The following is a 20185-nucleotide window of genomic DNA, read 5'->3' as shown; positions in this document are numbered from 1 at the left end:
ATCTACGTGACGTCACAGATCAAACAGCCAATCAAAAAGTGGGGGTGTGGGGGGGCGTGGCACCCTTCACTTTCAGTTAAACTAGGGGTTTCGAACTCCAGTCCTCGGGGGGCAGCGTTCCAATATGTGTTCCAAGTTACCCTCGTTAAACACACCTGAGTGAAAAGATCAGTCCATTTTCACGTTCTGCAGGAGCCTAACTTTTGACTCAGGTGCACTTAACGAAGGACTCTTCAAGAGTTTTCAAGAGTTTCCAAGAGTTTTTTATTCGCCATGTTTGAGCGTGCCAAACAAGGAATTTGACTTCGGTAAATCACAGCCTCTGTTCAACATTTAGGTGACTAACAACAACACTCAGGACATGTGAAGAACGAAAGATATTCTCAAACACCCCCTGATCTTAAACTCCCAAGAGGGCAAGGAAAAACTCAAAACTCCAGCTAGGGGAAATGAGAAACCTTGAGAAGAGACCACAGATGGGAGGGTCCCTCTTCTAGGATGACCAGGCTGCAATGGATGCAGAGAGGACACATAGTACAAACAGTGTAGACAAAAAAGGTGTGGCAAGCGGGATGTTATTGCACAGTAATGACTCTGAGACTCTAAGAGTGGTGTGAGTTCATCAGAGCGACAGCCTGGGGGAAGAAGCTGTCTCTGTGTCTGCTGGTTTTTGTGTACAGAGCTCTATAACGGCGTCCGGAGGGGAGTAGTTCAAACAGGCTGCAACCTGGGTGCGAAGGGTCTGTTGAGATGTTACTTGCACGTTTCCTGGTCCTGGACAGGTACAAGTCTTGGATAGATGGGAGGTTGATTCCAATTATCTTTTCTGCAGTCCTTATTGTCCGTTGCAGTCTGTGCTTGTCTTGTTTGGAGGCCGATCCAAACCGGACAGTGATGGAGGTGCAGAGGACAGACTGGATGATGGCAGTGTAGAAGGTCTTCAGCAGCTCCCGTGGCAGGTTGAACTTCTTGAGCTGTCTCAGGAAGTACAGCCTCTGCTGGGCCTTCTTGCGGACAGAGTCTATGTGGCCGGTCCATTTCAGGTCCCGAGAGATTGTGGTTCCCAGGAACTTGAAGGTGTCTGTGGAGAGAATAGTATTACTGCGGATAGTGAGGGGTGAAAGTGGTGAAGGGCCTCGCCTGAAGTCCACTGTCATCTCCACGGTCTTGAGCGGGTTCAGGTCCAGGTGGTTTTGGCTGCACCAGTGGACCAGCCGCTCCACCTCCTGTCTGTACGCAGTCTCATCACCGTTCTGGATCAGTCCGATGAGAGTGGTGTCGTCTGCATACTTCAGGAGCTTCACGGAAGAGTCACTTGCGGAGAAATCGTTGGTGTAGAGGGAGAAGAGCAGTGGGGAGAGGACGCATCCCTGAGGGGCTCCAGTGTTGGTGGTCAGGGTGTCAGATGTGATGCTCCCCAGCCTCACACGCTGTCTCCTGTTGGTCAGGAAGCTGGTGATCCACTGACAGGTGGAGGCAGGCACCGCAAGCTGGATGAGCTTCTGTTGGAGGATGTCAGGAGCGATGGTGTTGAACGCCGAGCTGAAGTCCACAAACAGGATCCTGGCGTACTTTCCTGGGGTGTCCAGGTGTTGCAGGATGTAGTGCAGTCCCATGTTGACCGCATCATCTACCGACCTGTTTGCCCGGTAGGCAAACTGGTGGGGGTCCAGCAGGGGGCCCGTGACATCCTTCAGGTGGTTCAGTACTAACCTCTCGAAAGATTTCATGACCACAGATGTCAGTGCAACAGGTCTATAGTCATTCATACCTGTGATGGCGGGCTTCTTGGCCACTGGAACGATGGTGGAGCTCTTGAAGCACGAGGGCACCTCACACAGCTCCAGGGAACGGTTGAAGATCCGTGCAAAGGTGGGCGCCAGCTGCTCAGCGCAGACTTTCAAGCAGGAAGGTGACACGCCGTCTGGGCCCGGTGCCTTCCTGATCTTTTGTCTCCGGAACATCCGGCGCACTTCCTCCTCGCGAATCTGGAGTGCGGGCGCGGCCTCTGCAAGAGAGAGAGTCGGTGACCACGGTGATGGAGGTGTGGACAGAGCAGTTGTGGGGGGAGGTGAGTATGTGGATTGTGTGGATTGTGCTGCAGGAGGTCCCGTTGTGTGGGAGGACCGATCAAACCTGCAGTAGAACCTGTTTAGCTGGTCAGCGAGCCTTGGGCTCTCCACAGGACGGGGGGTTCGTTTCTTGAAGCCCGTGATGCTCTGCAGGCCTTTCCACACTGTTGAGGGATCAGGATTGGCAGAGAGGTGTCTCTCCAGGCTCTCCCCGTAACACCTCCTGGCTTTCCTGACCTCTCGGTTCAGTGTGTTTCTGGTCTGCTTGAACAGGTCCCGGTCGCCGCTCCTGTAGGCCTCCTCCTTGACTTTGCGCAGCCTCCTAAGGTTCGGTGTAAACCAAGGTTTGTCGTTGTTGTACGTGCAGAAGGTCTTAGTCTGCACACACAGATCCTCACAAAAACTGATGTATGATGTGACAGTGTCAGTGAGTTCATGCAAGTCTGAATTTGCAGCATCAAAAACACTCCAATCGGTGCAGTCAAAGCAGGCTTGGAGGTCCTGCCTTGACTCCACTGTCCACTTCCTGACAGTCCTCACCACAGGCTTAGAAGTTTTTAGTTTCTGTCTGTAGGCAGGGACCAGATGAACTAGACAGTGGTCCGAGAGTCCTAAAGCTGCACGAGCCACAGAGTGGTATGCATCCTTAATTACGGTGTAGCAGTGGTCCAGTGTCTGTGCCCCTCTGGTGGGACACGTTATGTGCTGTCTGTATCTGGGGAGTTCGTGTGCGAGGTTCGCCCTGTTAAGATCACCCAGAACAATGATTAGTGAATTTGGTAGAAGTTTCTCCATGTCTGTCACCTGGTCAGCCAGCATCTGCGTGGCTTCACTCGCACGTGCGTGTGGTGGGATGTAAACAGCCGCCATGACGATCGAGGAGAACTCCCGTGGTGAATAGAACGGCCGGCAGTTTATGAAAAGTGTTTCTAGGAGAGGGCTGCAAAACTCTTTCAACACCATGACATCGGTACACCAACGTTCATTAATGTAGAAACAGAGACCACCTCCCTTTGATTTTCCGGAGAGCTCCGCGCTGCGATCTGCACGCGTTAGCCGAAACCCAGCTAACTCCATGGCGTGGTGGGGGGTTCGTTCGCTAAGCCACGTCTCAACAAAACACAGCGCGGCGGATCTGCTGAAGTCCGTGTTCCTTGAAGTGAGGAGCAGCAGTTCGTCCATCTTGTTCGCCAGGGAGCGGACATTCGCCAGATGAATTGACGGTAGGGCAGAACGGAACCCTCTTTGCCTCAGCTTTACGAGGGCTCCCGCTCGTTTTCCGCGTCGCCGCCGTCGCGCTAGCTTGTATAGCACCGCCGCTCCGGCTAAAATCTCCGACAAACAATCTGAATCAGAGAGAACAGGAGAGAAAATACCAGAAGAAGACTGACCGATGTTTAACAGTGCTTCTCTAGTAAAAGTGATCCGGGATGGACAGCAGAAGACACAGAAAACACACAAAATAAGACAAAGAAACAGAGAGCGACTCACCGTGGCAGCCATCCGCGGCGCCATCAGATGACGGAAAAATTGTTGGAATGCGGCCCCGAGGACTGGAGTTTGACACCTGTGACTTTTGACCATGATATTTCCCTAATAAAGTGGCCTGTTATTAGGTACATCTGAAAATGGTGGTGTACCTAATGGAGTGTTTAAGTGACGTCACAGATCAAACAGCCAATCAGGAGGTGGGGTTGAGGGCGGGTGTGGCACTTTTCACTTTCAGTTAAGCTTTGACCGTGATTTTTCCCTAATGAAGTGGCCTGTTAGGTACACCGAGGGTGACCAGACGTCCTCTTTTCCCGGACATGTCGTACTTTTCAGTCCCATAAATCTGTCCGAGGTGAATTTAAAAAACGGTCCGGGATTTTGTTTGACTGCCTCACATGTACATATATTGTCAATGGAATTGCCACTCCCTTCCATTTTACTCTATTGTACATGATTATTAAGTAAGAAGAAAAGAAAAAGCCTTACTATACTTGGTCATTTTGTCTACATAAAAAATGTCTTACTCTACATGGTTATTAAGTTAAAAAAAAAAAGCCTTACTATACTTGGTCATTTAGTCTACGTAAAAAAAAGTCTTACTCTACATTAGGGTGACCAGACGTCCTCTTTTTCCCGGACATGTCCTATCTAAGTGAAACATGAAAAAGCCTTAATGCATGATCATTTGTTCTCGAAGTAAAAAAAAAAACCTTACTATACATACATAAACAATAAAATATAAACAAACTCTTACTTTATGTGGTCAATAACCCAATAAAGGGTTAGACACAACGTTAAAACAAAGTACATTAGTGAGATTACATTCATTAGATATCAAAATATGTCTGCTGACATCTGATGTGTTTGCATGCAAAAAAATATCCATGATCAGCTTTATATGACAAAATAAATGTATTTCACTTGTGGTTGTTTTGATATCATTTATTAAAAAAAGGAAACTCAACAATAACATTTTTTTTACATAATCATCAAGGATTTTTATTATCGTAGTCTCTTTCATCAGTTTCAGCATCATTACAGAAAATGTTTATAGTACAGCGTTGTTCAATGTCTCCTCATTGCTTAACAATAATAATAATAATTAATAATAATAATAACTTCCTTAGGAGTGCTGGTCACATATCTATCTGTACAATATGGTTCAATTTATTTTCTTTAATCTGTACAATTTTGTGAAGTCGGTTAAAAAGGCCGTCAGCAATTAAAGAAGCTGCTTCTTCTCTTGCTTGTTTTTTTTTCTTAAATAGTTGCTCAAATAAAATATATTTCCCCCGCCCCCCCAAGCTGATCCCCAGGAGGGGATTTGTAGGAGGGAGGGGTGGTGGGCAGGGTGGGAGCAAATATTTCACCTGGTCACCGCAAAATTAAGGAAGCTCCCGTGCCCTGCGCCCCCCACGCCTCCCTTTGGTTCCCCCGCCCAGGCATTTGGCACCGCGCACATAAACAAGACTCACAAGATAAACGACAAGCAAAGCTCTTTGTGAAGCCAATATGATGCATACTAACGAGAGAAAAAGTGTTACCTTGATGGGCGCTCAAAAGAGAAAAAGATCTTTATGTGCCCCCCCGCCCCACCCCTTTTCCTCCTAACTGCAGCACCATGGGAAATCTGGAGTATTTTTCTTCACCCCCCCCAAAAAAAAAGAAAAACAAACAGGGTATCTTCCCACTAAAGATGATAAAATTGTTTTTTTTTTTTTCTGTCCTGGCAGGCACCTACAGCTGTCTATTAAAATGCTACTGCTATAGATAAGGTCTAGCGTTGAACACACAAAGCAATTGCAATGAAAAGAACAAAGTTGCCTTAATATAATAATGGTAAGAAGAATAATCATAATAATAATAAGAATAATCATAATATATTACAGAATAAATCTCTTTTTATAATTAGATTTTTTTTTCTCCATTAAAAGTTATATTTTCTTCCTTTGAAATACTATAATCTTTTTGAAATCAATGTTTTCTTATACAGTAATATCTAGGCTGTGATCGAGATGTCGACTATACCTCAATGCTCTCCAAATCAACAAAAACTAGCTGTGCCGTTGCATATTACAGAATAGTCAGTCGATGATATGTGGACATGCACCGCGAAACCGCCCGTCGCAAGAAACGACGGCCGGCCTCCGTCCCCCCGCCCCCCCCGCCGCCACGACATCATAGCCGGCCGATGACCATGACGTCCACCACTTCGCCTTTGTGCAGCTCCACGTATTGCTCGGTTTTGGGAGGTAGCATCAGGAGCCCGTTGGCACTGCGCATGCTCATCAGTCTGCTGCTTACCTGGTTCCCTGCAAGGAAGCACATTCAAATGAACTTCTGCCACGTCCGTATTACGTCTGCTGTTACCTGTGCTCTGTGCCCACGGCAAAGGCTCCTGGTGATGCCACGTCAGGATGCAGCGGTGGTATTCGGGGCGAGGATCCAATTTCACATCACAAGATAACTTGCAAAAAAAAAGCAAAAACAAAGTGCCATCTGTTTGCAAAATCACGGCCACGCTCCAAGCGTGCTTACCCTCGCTTTGATGATAGTCGGCCTTGGGTCCAAAATACCCTGCATCTTCCTCAAGGCAGGGATGACAAAAAGATTACAGGTGACGACAGCGGATACGGGGTTTCCTAGGACAGAAGGCCGCGTGGAAAAATGGACAGCGAAAGAAGGATGGGGGGGAGATAGTATATGAAGACCACCTCCTCGTAAAAGCGGCGTAAATCAAGTCTTTCTCTCAACTTCACACACTACCTGGGAGGGCAAAGATGAGTTTGCGAGCACCGTCGATATCCAACGTGGCAAATGTGGTTGGGAGCCTGTAGAAGGAAAAAAAAAAAAAAAAATGGACATTGAATCTGTCAGTCCACCACAATCAACATGTTACAGAAGCTCCCAGTTACCCTGGTTTCATGAAGACCCGACCAAAATGGATCTGAGCATGAAGATCTATATCCAGCACCTGCTTAAGGTAGTCCTGCAAATCAACATATCATTCCCAAAGTAAACAAATTAAAGCTGCAGTATTCATTTTCCACCACAAGGTGTCAGTAAAACACAGCATGAGCTCTGAGTGAATTGATACCTTCTCTCCCATGGATACTCCGCCTGAGGTGATGATGACATCAGCACGGCTGATGCCTTCATTCAGAGCATTGAGAAGGTCATCGGGGCTGTGGGATGCACACGGTGTCGAATAGCAACTCACAGAAGGAAAACCCAATACAAAAGTGTCGATGGTGATAAAAAGAGAGAAATAGACGTATACTTGTCTCCCACAATGCCCAGATTGATGGTTGGGTAGCCATGTTCCTGGATGGTGGCCAGCAGGGTGGAGCGATTGCTGTCCCTGATCTTCCCAGGATGGAGATCATCCTCTGGGTTCAGTAGCTGCGTAAGAAAAGAAAACTGTACAGTGATACCTGTGAGATACAACTGCCCTATGGTGGCTGTAAAGTCAACTCAGCTCAGCTCAACCAAATTGATCATCACCTACCTCATTTCCTGTGGACATGACGGCCACCACAGGGAACTTCTGCACCTCCACCTCCGTGACTCCCACGGTGGCCAGGAGGCCGATCTCAGAGGGGCCCATGTGAGTGCCCTTGGCCAGCACACACTCGCCACGCTTGATGTCATGACCGATAGGCCTGATGGAACACACAAAACAAAAAAAAATGAAACAATTAGTGATGTCGTTATGGTTTGTTCCACAAGGGGTCGCCAGAGAGTCAAAAACAAAAAATGACATAACTGCCACTTTCCTTTTTTAGATGGAAATTAATTTCTGGGAACTAACCTGATGTCCTGGCCTGGCCGAGCCTGGACCAGAATTCGTACTTCCAGCTCCTCTGTGCCCTGAAAGACAAACTAGTTGACAGAAGTATTTTATAACTAATATATGTCTGCATTTCTACATCGGTTTATTGTAATACAATGACCGCTGCAGCCATGTTTGCAGCTTTCAAGGTAAGCTAACATTAGCATGTGTAGAACTGGCTGAGGTTGCCATCCCCTTCCATTCGAGTCAGACTTACATCTTCGGACTCGCGGAGGAGCTCGGTGTCTTCCACCTGAACGACGGCGTCGGCCCCGCAGGGGATGGGAGCGCCGGTTGTCACCCTCATCACCTGGCCAGGCATCACGGTGTGGGTGGGCTGCACGGAGAGACACAAAAGGATGAGCAAGTCATTCTGAATTACATAGGGGAAAAAAAAAATACTTGAGGTGATGAACAAAAAGTGTTTTAATATACAGGTGGGTGCTTTCGAGATGCTAACAAGTGGTGCTACGTGCTAACCTGCTCGCCTGCTTGGGACTCCCCGATGATGAAGCGGTCGCCCGGGCCGTCGGCGGCTAAAACGGCGAGAAAAAAGTATCAATCAAGTGCGTGTTCCAGACCAGGAGTGTGGGAGGGTGTAATTTGGTTGAGTCATTGTATTTCAGTGGGCTAGAGAATGAACAATCAAGAGGACAGAGAATGTGAGTTGACTCAATTATATATCTTGTAGAACAGTAATCTTTTTGGATTATGTTATCTAACCTGATTGTGGAATGCATTTTTTTTTTTTTTTGAAGGTATGAAATCCAGCCTGAGGTGCTCAGACACAGTTTTGTTCCTTCTCCCGTCCCCATCCAAGTACTAAAAATATGAATGCCCGTGCGGGCCCTCAGGACAGATGCATAAAAGACAGGAAGACCTGTTGCGTACATCTCTACCTACTGACAGCAGATGTTTCTTTTTTTTTTTTTTTTTAAAAGGTGCCCGGAGCCAACAAGCTGCTGCCCCTGCTCGCTATGTTGTCCGATTCCTTGTCGCTTCGTTAAAAACCCGACACTGAAACGTCTACGGGATTTGAACGGAAAACACCTCGAATGAAGTTGAAGTAAATGTGTGTGTTTGGACACAAATTTTGGAGTGGTCAGGAATGACGTGCGTTACCTCTCACAGCATAGCCATCCTTGACAGAGGCAGGGAAGGGTGGCAGGTTGTCTTTGGCATAAACGTCCTGAGCTAGGACTCGACCCATCCCGTCTGTCAACAACAACAACAACAACCAAAACAGAGAAAAAAGCTTTTTCAAAGACGTTTTTTGTTGATTATTTCGCAGGCTTTGTTTCATTAGTTACTTCCTGAATCATTTCTCTTTTCGGACCATTGTTTGCATCTCACTTGGCCGAAATCGAACAACCAAAATTTTGCGCTGTCAATTGAAGCTATTGTAATTATTATATGACGCAAACATAGTCTCACTCACTAACGCACACTACATTGCACAGCCATCCAAGCAGGGTAGCTGCTCCAGCTGTTGCCTGTCTAAATATTTCATCGCTCAAATCCCATCGTCCTCGCTGCGGTGTCGCCTCACCAGCTGTGCTCCTGCAAATCCAGCACATAACCCGCTCCCCCCCACCCCACCTCCTAAAAACACAAAACCCTAATGTATACCTGGCAGGGGCAATAAACCTTACATGGTGTGATTTCATCATTCAAACACTGTATGCACAGACCTATAAACAAATATATTCAAAATAATAATTAAAAAAAAGTAAATTAACAAATAAATAAACACCTCTAAATAAATAAATAAATAAATAAATAAATAAATAAATAAATAAATAAATAAATAAATAAATAAATGTTTATGAACTGATTGCAATGTGGAAAGCAATACTGCACTTTTTTTTTGGTGCTCACCTCTGTAATTGATGATCTCAGTGCCCAGGACGGCGGTCATCTCCAGCACAGTGATGAAGGCCTTGTCCATGGAAGTGAGGGGGAAAGGGGACATGCGATGTCTCCGGGCCACCTTGGTAATGTCTACAGCACTGTGACCTGAAATGAATTAAGTGTGACATCACTTTTGACCTCTGACCCCCATCTGATTTTCACCATCCAGAAATTAGATAGGCCTGTATTGATTATAATGTGTTGCACTCATTCATATCTGGATGAGGTTTGGAGGCACTTGATAGCATTCATGTTTGTCTAATAATATCTCTCTAATGATAGCAAAGGTAAAAAAAAAAATAGAACAAAGAAGGTGGAACTAATACGTAATCTGCTCTTTCTTCTCGTTCTCCTTCCTCCCGCTTTCTCTCCTCCTCGCTGCCTCACAGCGACGAATCGGCGTAACGCTTTGATTTGCCTTGACCCAATTTCTTGCCTTTAAACATACACTTACGCTTCGGCAGCGCATTCCGCCGCTCAACACGAGGCTTAACAACCTCCTGGCAAAACATCACATAGGCAAGAGAGAGAGAGAGAGAGAGAGACGCACGCGTAAAGGCGGCGTAACAAACCCACAAAATTACACGTTGCTTGTCACATCAGAAACGCAAATAAAAGCCGTATAGTGTGTACACGCACGCGGTGATAAAAAGCAACATGTTCTCACGAGCGATTTTGATCTTGAGATCCAAGGGACCTGCAGTGATCATGTTGGGACTTGGTTTCAAGTGGAGAGGCTATCATTTAAAAACCTAGAAGTATTTTCAATAATGTTCCGTATGTAAATTTGGAGAGAACGAGCCGCAGAGCGATGGGATGCACAAATGAGCGACAGCAAAACATTGGCACTCACTTGATCTTAGGATATTCTCTTTGCTGCTGCATCGCGACTGCACCTAGAGATTGGGAGGGGAGGGGGGGGGGGGGGGACACAGAGGACACAAGGAGAAAGAGAGGGAGAGCAGTGGAAATTGGAGATAAACAGTGGTGCTATTTTGACATGCTTGAGGTAACCAAAAAAACAAAAGTCCCGTCATATTACACTACGCCCTTTGTCCTGCAGTGCGCCGCATCATCCATCTTTATCTTTGTGGGCAAATGCGCTCATGATATGTGACAACGCGATCAGATGGCACTTTGAGGACTAGGAGGACAAAAGGCAGCAACCTGCGTGATAATAATTGGATGACAGTCGTTACAAGTGCTTAAGCGTGACATGAAAAGGTGGCGTTGAGTTCGGTTCGTGATTTTTATCTAAAACGATGTTTAAATGTTTAAAAAAAAGTGTTGCCTTTGATATTGCTACTCATTTAATTGTGAACTGGTTGCAAACCAAAACAGCAGCACCTATGGGTGTATCTTTAACAATTAGCATCCGAATTGATGGGGGTAAAAAAAAGAAAACAAAATAAATCCACTTACCATAGGATGTTTTTGAATACACAATTCCAGCAACATTCAGCTGCCACAAAGCACTTCAGCTTCATTTTGTGGGTAGCCTCACCACTTTTACAATGTTTTAGTGGCTAATCAAATTATTCCTGTTATCAGTTTAACATAGTAGAACTTTAGGGAAATTTATACTAAATTAATCAGATGGTTTTTTTTTTACGTTGAATTTACTCAATTATATTTTGGAAAAACTGAGTAAATTCACCACATTTTTTAAAAAATTTTCTTCAGTGATGACTTTTTCTTTGATTCAGTTTAACTGCCGTCTTCTCACCCCTCATCGCCTAGCACTCTCATCTTAGCGCCGATGTAAAACCTCCCCGGAGTGACATCAACCGTATGAGTCAGACAGTGAAGTAAGTGTGTGGTGTGTTTTGTTCAACTAAAAACAACCCTTTACCTCTCCTCCCCTCCCTCACCGCCATCAAACTGGGCACCAAAGAGCCAAGGTGAGTGGGCGGGAGGATGGTTGGGATGAGAAGGTGGGGGGGGGGGGGCAATGAGAGGTCATGGATAGACGCAGACACTGTAGGACCGGTCGGGTGACGGGATGACATGGCCCTACAGCCCGTAGAGAGTTTCAGAAATAAAGGAACACAAACAGGAAGCACACACTGGACAGACTTTGGCTAAACTACAGAGCCCAGACATTGCGAGAAAAGAGGAAGAAACAAAGACTACTAGAGCGGCCTGATGGCATCTACTTGACAGACATCCAACACACCAGACATTGCTAGTGGAAGCAGACTCATGTTAACCGCCGAGACAGATGGATGAAGCCGACAAAGACGGACAGACTTTGCATGGAGGGAAAAAGAAACAACAGATTTGAGAAGGAGGAGGATGAGAGGGAAAGCAAAAGAAAGAAAAGAGAGAGAGAGAGAGAGAGAGAGAGAGAGAGAGAGAGAGAGAGAGAGAGAGAGAGAGAGAGAGAGAGAGAGAGAGAGAGAGAGAGAGAGGGGAAAAAAAAAGGGTGGGGCGTTTGTTTTGTGCGCTCCTCGCAGGAGGGTGAGGCAAAGGGCAGCGGGGCGGGTGGGGGCGGGATAGTTACTCGAGAGCTGAAGGTCCTCCTGCGATCATCTTTAAGCCCCTCCAACCTACACTGGAGCTAGTGGAGATAAAGCATCGAATCACAGGCATCAGTGCATCTGTCCCGGCAACCGCAACACCACACACACACACACACACACACACACACACACACTGAGTGACAGACAGACGGACAGACAGACGGGACAACCCCATTAATAATTTATCTAAACCTCCCAAACTGATTTTCAAACTTTGGTATTTATGAAACTGTCTACACTGACATACAGAAATGTTAGCTGAATACTTTTTTTTGTTTTGTTTTTTTTGCTCTATATGATTAAAAAAACGGACATATTTGAAGTCACACAAGCACAGCCTGTAAAGCGCGAGGAGATGGGGGAAGGATTTAGGGGGGGGGAGCTAAAAACAGAAATAAGCAACACACATAAGAAGCACGATTGTCATCAGGAACAGACTCACAATATGAGATCTACCCTAAGCAAGCCACTTCATACATGGTGTCGATCCTCAACTGGACTACGGCAAGAAACCTCAGTGCGCGAGTGATGAGATGGACAAACAAAAAAAGATGGCAGACTCCACCATCAGAGAGTCGCCAAAAGGGGGCGACAGTTTGACCATGAACACAGTGGCCGGATATGATGTGGTGTGGTAAAGATATGAGAGAGGATGGGGGGGAAAAAGCAACAGGCAAGTCCCTCAACATATCAGCCTCAATCATTACCGCAGGAAGACTAAAAACTTTGGGCCCCGTCCCTCCCTTCTCATGTGATTCGAGGGGCCCCTTTAGATTTGCCCTTTCCAGCCTCCTCGTAGAATACAAAACAGCGAGCGTGGCCAGGTCAGCGGCACAGAAATCGATAGCGCTCGTAACCATCCGAGTGAGGAGACGCTGCAGGAAATGATGAGATGTAACCGCTGGCGTGCTAAGCTCAGCACAAAATTAAAGGGGGCTGCCGAACAAATTATGCAAAAAAAAAAAAAAGGGGGGGGATTTAGATGTCGGCTCGCGTGTGACCATTCGGGAAGTGCTCTCTCGCCTCCAGTGATGGCGCGAGAGGGAGAGCGACGGAGCCATGGGAGGACACAACGTGTGTAGTGAGAACAATCTGCGGCCAAGTTGTCCTCCACGGGCGTTTAGGAGGCAAGCCCGGGAGGGGAAACAACTCAAACTAAACGACAGGGCAGAAGAGATACTCATCATCACAAAATGGTGATGGGGGGTGAATGAGAGTAAATGTGAGTAGAGAGAAACTATGTGGACAAAATGATTCGGTATAGTGATAAATATGACCAATGAAGCGGAGTCCAAAAAAATCATTTGGATTCCAACAGCAGAAAAATAACATTGTAAGCTCGACCCAACATACTTTTGTCCACGTAGTGTATTTTTAATGACAGGCCGTGTTTTTGGCCAGGTGGAGATGCACATGACACCTATGAAAAAAAAAAAATCGACACAAAGGGCTGTCATTTTTGAACTTTTTGTTCCTGTGCCATGTGTATCACCGGTGACAACACACACTTCCAACTCTCTCCAATTAAACCTGGTCTTAACATGCACGTCTGGATGGGAAAATTCAATCGTAGCATCTCCACTGCACATGTTAAAAGCAGGTTTAAGTACCGTAAACCTTGACTTGAACTGTCCATAGAGACATCTTGAATAAATAAAAATTAAAAAAAATAATAAAATATAAATAATTGAAAATTATTCACAAGAAATCAATAACCTCCAATTTGTAAGTGAACTTACAAATTCCGCAGGAGATCAAATGATCACCCCCCCCCCCGGAGATGTAAAATGCTGCATCAGTGTGTGTTATGAGCGTGCTACGTGGGATGCCGGTGGCCTGCATGCCGACAGATCGGATAAGAGGTTGGTAGAAGGTTAACGGGTTTACCTGGTCCAAGGTAGAGTACCTTGACTTGAGCGTGATGACCTCATCCAGGTGAGCCCTGAATTCTCTCCGTGAGGCCTGGGGGAAGCCACAGGATAGTCACTCACCTTCACACCCACCGACACAAACACGCACATGGACGAGCAGGGAACGAGCGTGCATGACCCTTTGCGGCTTTGGCGACATCCAGTCGAATAAAGTTGAACACAATCAAAATCTACAACACCAAACGAGACCTCAGTTCAGTAGCCTCAACAAAACGAATACAGTAGATCCAAAGTGATGTGACTGCCAACCCAACACAAACTGACACACAAAAAACCTCGTAGCATGTTACAAATTCCATTTTATGTCCGAGTAAGTATCCAAACAAATCAATTTTGGCATCACCTTCTATTATTTCTAGCTCAACACACACTGCCTTGGAAGCCAAAGTAATTAAATTCTTAAGCCAAATGTATCTCGACTCTTATTATCACACGGCTACAGAAAATCAATGCGTTGTGATAGCTGATTTGAAAAGTGTTAGCGCGGTCATGCCTTTATCAGCTATGGATCACAATGACCGACCGGGCTTGGGGCCAGCACGATACGCACGGACGAGGCCGCCGAGCACCGAGCTGCTCTTTGGCATTGACACATTGCCGTATGCACGCATAACAAAGTCACTTTGGTCAAGCAAACATTCAAACATTCAAATTCATTCTTCATATGTTGTGAACAGGCAGTCCTCGGTTTACAACTGAGTAGATCCCCATTGAAGGTCCAAGACCCAAAAATACATCACGCCGAGTTCACCGAGAGGCATTTTCAACTTGGGTCGTAAACCAAGGACCTCCTGAATTAGTTAGAAGATGTGAAAGTGTGTACAGCAAGGCAAGTTAGGTGGTACCAGAAAGAAGCCAGAGGGAAATTTTCATGCTATCTACACACAAACGCAAAAAGAAAGGAACAGTCCAAATTATGGCACGTAAACAAACAAGCAGGACAACACACAATTGCAGACTAAAGGAGGGACAGGGAAAAAAAATATCATGCCAGGCAGATGATGAAGCCCCGTAAGCATGCATCCGAACACATGCAGGAGTACCTCAGCAATGCTTAGGGTGGATGAACAGGAGGGGAGCCGCGCCTGGTGCGACACAAAAAAAGGAAGGAGGAGAAGAGAAAGAGGGTTAACGGACTCAAAGCAGGCGGGGACGGAAGCAGACAGAGACTGATGGGTGCGGTGAGGACAGCGACCCCGTTTTTCAGGAAGGGGAGGGGGGAGGGGGTCACCGTGTGACTGTCTCAGATGGGCCAAGGCAGCCAAGGGTGACATAGACAGGACAGAACAGGAGATAGGATAAAGGTGGTCAGGTCAGGACAGCAGGTAGGAGCGGGAAACGGGTCTCAACAGGTTTCGTATCCAATTCCCACGAGCTGTGTTTTGTTCTGTTTAAATATCGCCGGACAGCTTTAACGCTCCGATCGCCATTTGGTGACAGATTGTACGTTCGTGACAGGTGCTAAGTGACATCTAAACACGGCCTCATAAAGCACATTCCTCAAAACCTGACATATTCTTGGCACATCCGTGAGGAAATACCTCATCTCTTTCCAGCAAAAAAAATATAATAGCTGGCGCAGACGGCAAGCTCATTTTGAATTATAACCAAAGCAATTAGTTAAAGCCAACGCTTTCATTATGACAGTAGAATTTTAGATGATATAACAAATTACTTTAATAAAAAAGAGATAAGAATCGCGCCCTCTTAAATTAAAATACTTGGAATAGTCAAGTTGGCCCAGTCATCTTTAGATTACGTGACATTCATCAAGAAAACCTTATTTTTAGCTTTTTCTCCAAAATAAACAACAGCAAAATCAGACTTGAGTCTCACATATTTGGCAGAGCTCAGTGGAGCAGCTGCAGGTAAGCCCAGCAAACCAATAAGCAAAGCTGACCAAGCACAAGCTCTTCATCCTCCGGCATCACGGCTCTCCCATGGCCGTCCGTCTCCACGTCCCGACATATTAGAGGGGAGTTAGAAAATAGAAATTAATGAGCTCCTGAGTGACTTTGCCAGCGTTGGCAGAGAGTGGGAGCGAACACAGCACATTTGACAGCCATTTGCCATCACGGCCCACATGCCCGATGAGCATGCTCCATCCAGCTGGTCAGACGTTCCTCTTTCATTTCCTGTCTGTCCCTCCAGCGCCTCGTTCCTTTTCTTCTTCACCGCTCGCTGTTCATACTTCCTCCCGTTCTCTCTCCATCATGCTTCCGGCGTTTAGCTTTAGCTGTTTCAGCGTGAGTAATATCGCACACACACGTGTGGTCCCCTTTTATGCAAAGATACCAAAAACACTCTGACATTGAACAATAAAGAAGATATTGTTCACCTTTGTAAGAAAACACAAAGTCTTTGAAGTGCACACACATTTGCACTTCAAGCCCAGAGCAACTTGACCCAAATAGTCTTTTCCAGTATTTTCTCTTTGTGGAAATATGAATTATTGCGCAATTATATTATACTTTATATGTATTTATATATATGTATATGTTTTAAATTATTTTTAATTTCTATTTCTATATATATATTTTTCTATTTTTCTATTTTTATTTTTATACGTTCCCGCCACAAGAAAACACAACATGTTTTCCTTTAAAAAAAAAAAAATCAAGTCTGTGTTGTCAGGTGTGACATGTCTGCTTTCATGCCAAAGCTAATCGGTAAGCAGAGCTGCAATGAGTTTTATTAAATAGTGTCAACTCTATGACAACACAGTTTTTTTTTTTTTTTAAATGCCGGTGAGCCGAAGCCTCCTGGACTGGTTCCCACAACACTGCCATTCACATTACTGCCAACTTGGTCTATAATTAACCTAACACGCATGATTGGCTTCGAGTTGGCGTGATGGTGCTGATGCATTCGCTGCCCGGTAAAACAAACCGGTAGAGCGACATGAGATGGACGCAAAATAAAAGATCATCGTCTTCATCCTGCAGCCTCTTGCCTGCAGTTTGCTCCATGGTCACATTAGCTGATTACTCAACCTCCTACCTCTGAGTCAGGGCCTGCAAACATCAACCCCCCCACCCCATCAGCATCACAACCATTTAGACACATGACATATAAAGCCCCCAAAATTCCTAACTAAACTTCTTGTCTACAAAATGCACCACTTGCACACGCAATACACAAAAAACTTGTCCCGACGCTACGCAGCAAGAAAAACACCACTTACCATCTTTTGCCCGGAGTGGAGACAGAATGAGAGAATGAGCTCAGCGGTGACACACGCGCGCCAGGACGACGCGCGGCTGCTTTACAGCGAGAGGGTGAGTGCGCATGGCTGAGCGAGGAATGGTGGAGAGAAAGAGAGAGGCGAGAGAGAGAGAGGGCGAGCAAAAACGTGCAAGAGGGCAAAAAAGCTAGTGAGAGAAAATCGCAAATGTGGCTTTGTCTCCCTTTGTGACGCAAAACAGGAAGAGGTGACTCAGGCTCTACTTCCATCATGGCTGCCATCACTCTCCCCTAGCTTATCTCCTTCCTTCCCTGGTCCTCTGTACGTCGTTAACTCTCAACCGTGTTCTCTCGCTTCTTCTCTCTCGTAAATCCTCTCCTCCTCCAGCGGGCCGGGAGACAAGCGAGGCGCTTTATGGGGCCGGCGGTAACGACAATAACGCACACGCTTGGAGATCAATACCGTCAGGCCAAAAACAAACGTGATATTATTTCAACGACAACAAAAAAAAAAAGATATTGAGGCCGTTTATAATAGTCAACAACTGACTTAAAATTCAAATCCTAGCTGAAAGATGCGTGTCACATTACTCTTTTACACTCACATGAATATTTATTTTGAACAAGTAGCACTAAAAGCGCCGAGGAATCATCTTCCATAAAAATTACAAGAGACATACGCAGAAGCGCTGAGTGGATTGGCGATTTGTTTACAAGAAAAAAGAAAAAAAAAAAAAAAGAGGACATTGCGAGTTCATGAGGACATCCGATGCAAGAAGATCCAACCCGCTAGTTGAGAATCGCAGTATTAGCAGGAATTCAAGGGATTCCATGAATTTATCAGCAAGTTATTAAATTGGTTAGATATTTTCATTTATGGCAACTAAAGTGATTTTAAAATGGTTTAAAAATGTCAAAGCATCCCGAATTCAAAAGCTCTCCTCCCTCATATGCTTCATTAATCCAAACTCACCATTACATAACTGCACTAAATGCTAACAAGAGTGGAAAAAAAAAAAACACCCTCAACCCTCCGACTGTGTGACGAGGAAAAAAAAAACTGTTTTACGTGAATGGCCGCCCGTCCATTTGCATTTTTTGGGCATAGCTTTGTGCTTGCATATTAATAGGCTTCACGTAGCAGTTACATAACATACAAAAATGGCACATGTTGCCGTGTTACCTAGCTTGACCCCTAGTTTGACCTTTGCGGATTTGGAACACGATGCCTCATCTCGAACAAACGACCGCAGCTCAAGGTGGCGTACCAAATGCATCAGCGAACAACAAAAAAGCTTCCGTCTCTGGGGACGAACTGTCAACAACATCAGCAGCAGCTTGCAATGTTGGAATTTTCCAACCAACATATGTCAAGCTTGTTGCGGTGATTAAAAAGAAAAAAAAAAAAGCTAGGAGCGATACCTCCAAAAGCCTTTTGGCTGTCTGTGTGTTGTCAAACAAGCACTGAGCCACACGCACGCACATTTTGTCACAAGCTGAGTAAGGAGCTGACGTGTGATTGTTCCATGTCCTACAGGCAAGCTAAAAATGGAGTCTGTAGAATATATTTCACCTCTTGCCCCAATTACAGTGAAGATTTTAAAAACACTTCAAAAAAGAGAGAGTGATCCCACTCCTTGCTGCCTTCTCACACCCTTCCTCTACTATCATCCCATCCTCTGGTTCCCATGGCAACCCCCCTCTTCCATTCCCATAGCACCCGCCTGCTGTCCGCCAGACACATGGCGGTGTGACACTGACACATGAGGTAACAGCGAGAGAGAGAGAGAGAGAGAGAGAGAGAGAGAGAGAGAGAGAGAGAGAGAGAGAGAGAGAGAGAGAGAGAGAGAGAGAGAGAGAGAGAGAGAGAGAGAGAGAGAGAGAGAGAGAGAGAGAGAGAGAATGCCCACCGCCTATTGTTTTTTTTAATCCTGCAGGAAAGATTTGTTTTCATTTCAACATGAACGTTTTCATTCGGAAGCTCCTTAAAATCCTCTAAAAGTGTGCGAGTGTGTGTTTACATACTTTGGGTGTGGGACAGGAAGCGGTCGAGAGGCGTGACGTGGCCTGGGCCCGGGGCGACTCCGAGGGCGTGGTGCTGAGGGAGGCCGTGTCTCTGGGCAACACCTGCACGCCCCGTGAGATGATGGAGTCTGGGATCTGACATCACAAGCACACACATCAAAACCCATTGAAACCATTGTGGTGATTAAAACTTGGAACCTTTTGTCTCACGGGACTTGAGTAAATGACGACAATGACAAAATATGGATGTTCCTGCATGGTGGGGGGGGTGGTCTTACCAACATCCATTAGTGACTGGAAATTGAGGTGGGATGTTAGCCTGACAAAAGAGCCCTAAAGCAGGTTCCTGGGCGGGATGATGGGAACGGAGAGACAGCGGATGTTACGGGACTTGCGTGTGGACAAAAACACACAGCATGCAAACACGCAATGTAGGATGAAGACAAAATGGCGGAATCCAATCTTCCAGGTGTTCGTACCTTGGCGGCGATGGATGCTGCGGTGATGTGGGAGGAGGAGCTGTCCTCGGTGGACGCCACGCCGCTGTCTTTCTTCTCGTCATCCTCATCCTCGCACTGCACGCCCTTGTCCTCCGTCTGACGCCGTGGCGAACTGTTGGGCGGCGGCGAGAGAGGCGGCGGCGGCGAGGGCAAGTCCTCCAGCTCGTCCGCCGCCTCCTTAACCTTCACCACGGCGTCACGCAAGAGGTCGATGGCGTGTGGCAGCGCTGGCAGGATGAACTGGAAGCATTCCTGTCATGGATACAACAAAATAAAAGTAGAGTAGATTTACATTATACACTTTTAGGGGTATCCATTTTTTAATTCTATATCTAATTATTGTATTATTTAATTATTATATCATAATTTTTATTATTTATATATATATATATATATATATATATATATATATATATATATATATATATATATATATATATATATATATATATATATATATAAATAATATATATATATTATAAAATATATTATAAATATATATATATATATATATATATATATATATATATATATATATATATATATTATTTATTTTTTGCTAAACATGCATTTACATAAAAATCTAAAGCTTGTCCATCTTTAATGTCAGCACATTTTTTCCCTGTTTTCCGGTCTCTCACTTTTTAGTGTGTCAGTGTGCCTTTGGCTCCTCGGCTATCCTAAACGCTCCATTCTCCTCTCTCCCGAGACAAGAGCT

At 45.5% G+C, this 20185-nt stretch overlaps 1 protein-coding gene across 12 annotated transcripts in view; it reads right to left on the bottom strand.

Moving 5' to 3' along the window:
• Nucleotides 1-4490: 4490 nt before the first annotated feature.
• The window catches only part of gphnb (gephyrin b), a 51808-nt gene continuing 36113 nt past the window's right edge, over nucleotides 4491-20185 (bottom strand). The window contains exons 10-28 of one of the 12 annotated variants that reach the window (XM_068649124.1): nucleotides 19447-19719; nucleotides 18968-19102; nucleotides 14803-14844; nucleotides 13716-13790; nucleotides 11810-11866; nucleotides 10160-10202; nucleotides 9274-9411; nucleotides 8518-8610; nucleotides 7876-7931; nucleotides 7613-7732; nucleotides 7375-7445; nucleotides 7072-7225; nucleotides 6844-6983; nucleotides 6661-6748; nucleotides 6479-6552; nucleotides 6327-6394; nucleotides 6102-6205; nucleotides 5934-6030; nucleotides 4491-5875 (exon numbers count right to left, since the gene is read on the bottom strand). In XM_068649124.1, the coding sequence (XP_068505225.1) occupies nucleotides 5742-5875; nucleotides 5934-6030; nucleotides 6102-6205; nucleotides 6327-6394; nucleotides 6479-6552; nucleotides 6661-6748; nucleotides 6844-6983; nucleotides 7072-7225; nucleotides 7375-7445; nucleotides 7613-7732; nucleotides 7876-7931; nucleotides 8518-8610; nucleotides 9274-9411; nucleotides 10160-10202; nucleotides 11810-11866; nucleotides 13716-13790; nucleotides 14803-14844; nucleotides 18968-19102; nucleotides 19447-19719 (1962 nt within the window). In that variant the 3' untranslated portion in view covers nucleotides 4491-5741. The remainder of the gene's footprint in view (nucleotides 5876-5933; nucleotides 6031-6101; nucleotides 6206-6326; nucleotides 6395-6478; nucleotides 6553-6660; nucleotides 6749-6843; nucleotides 6984-7071; nucleotides 7226-7374; nucleotides 7446-7612; nucleotides 7733-7875; nucleotides 7932-8517; nucleotides 8611-9273; nucleotides 9412-10159; nucleotides 10203-11809; nucleotides 11867-13715; nucleotides 13791-14802; nucleotides 14845-18967; nucleotides 19103-19446; nucleotides 19720-20185) is intronic. The other 11 variants (XM_068649125.1, XM_068649126.1, XM_049758098.2 and 8 more) reach the window with 11 other exon arrangements.

This window comes from Syngnathus scovelli, chromosome 20, assembly GCF_024217435.2.
Source record: "Syngnathus scovelli strain Florida chromosome 20, RoL_Ssco_1.2, whole genome shotgun sequence".
NCBI lineage: Eukaryota > Metazoa > Chordata > Actinopteri > Syngnathiformes > Syngnathidae > Syngnathus > Syngnathus scovelli.
This window is presented reverse-complemented; position numbering and strand designations above follow the sequence as displayed.